Genomic DNA, 266 nt, shown 5'->3' with positions numbered 1-266 from the left:
CATCGACGACTCCTCCGAGGAGTTCGTCAACTTTGCTGCCATCCTCGAGCAGATCCTCAGCCACCGCTTTAAAGGTGACAGTGGCCCCTGGGGACAGGTGCCCACGTCGCCCCCGGCACGTCCCTGTCCCCAGCGCTGGGCTGGGCGGTGGGCGGGGGTCCGTGGATGCCCGTGCTGGTGCCAGGGAGCGTGTCCAGGCTCTGCCCTGGGGCTTCCTGGGCCAACCACAGCCCCTTGGTGCCCGCAGGCCCCGTCAGCTGGCTCAG

The 266-nt window shown here is 69.2% G+C and overlaps 1 protein-coding gene across 1 annotated transcript in view; it reads left to right on the top strand.

Moving 5' to 3' along the window:
• Positions 1 to 4: 4 nt before the first annotated feature.
• LOC103778560 (RUN domain-containing protein 3A-like) overlaps positions 5 to 266 on the top strand; it is a gene marked incomplete at both ends in the record, with an annotated part of 2,032 nt that continues 1,770 nt past the window's right edge. Inside the window, 2 exons of the mRNA XM_008946152.1 lie at positions 5 to 80; positions 231 to 266. The exon at positions 231 to 266 is cut by the window's right edge and continues 169 nt beyond it. Coding sequence (XP_008944400.1) covers positions 5 to 80; positions 231 to 266 — 112 coding nt within the window. The remainder of the gene's footprint in view (positions 81 to 230) is intronic.

The sequence above is a fragment of the Merops nubicus genome, unplaced genomic scaffold (genome assembly GCF_000691845.1).
Source record: "Merops nubicus isolate BGI_N331 unplaced genomic scaffold, ASM69184v1 scaffold31208, whole genome shotgun sequence".
Classification (NCBI taxonomy): Eukaryota; Metazoa; Chordata; class Aves; order Coraciiformes; family Meropidae; genus Merops; species Merops nubicus.
The sequence above is the reverse complement of the archived record's forward strand: the minus strand, read 5'-3'. Positions and strand labels throughout refer to the sequence as shown.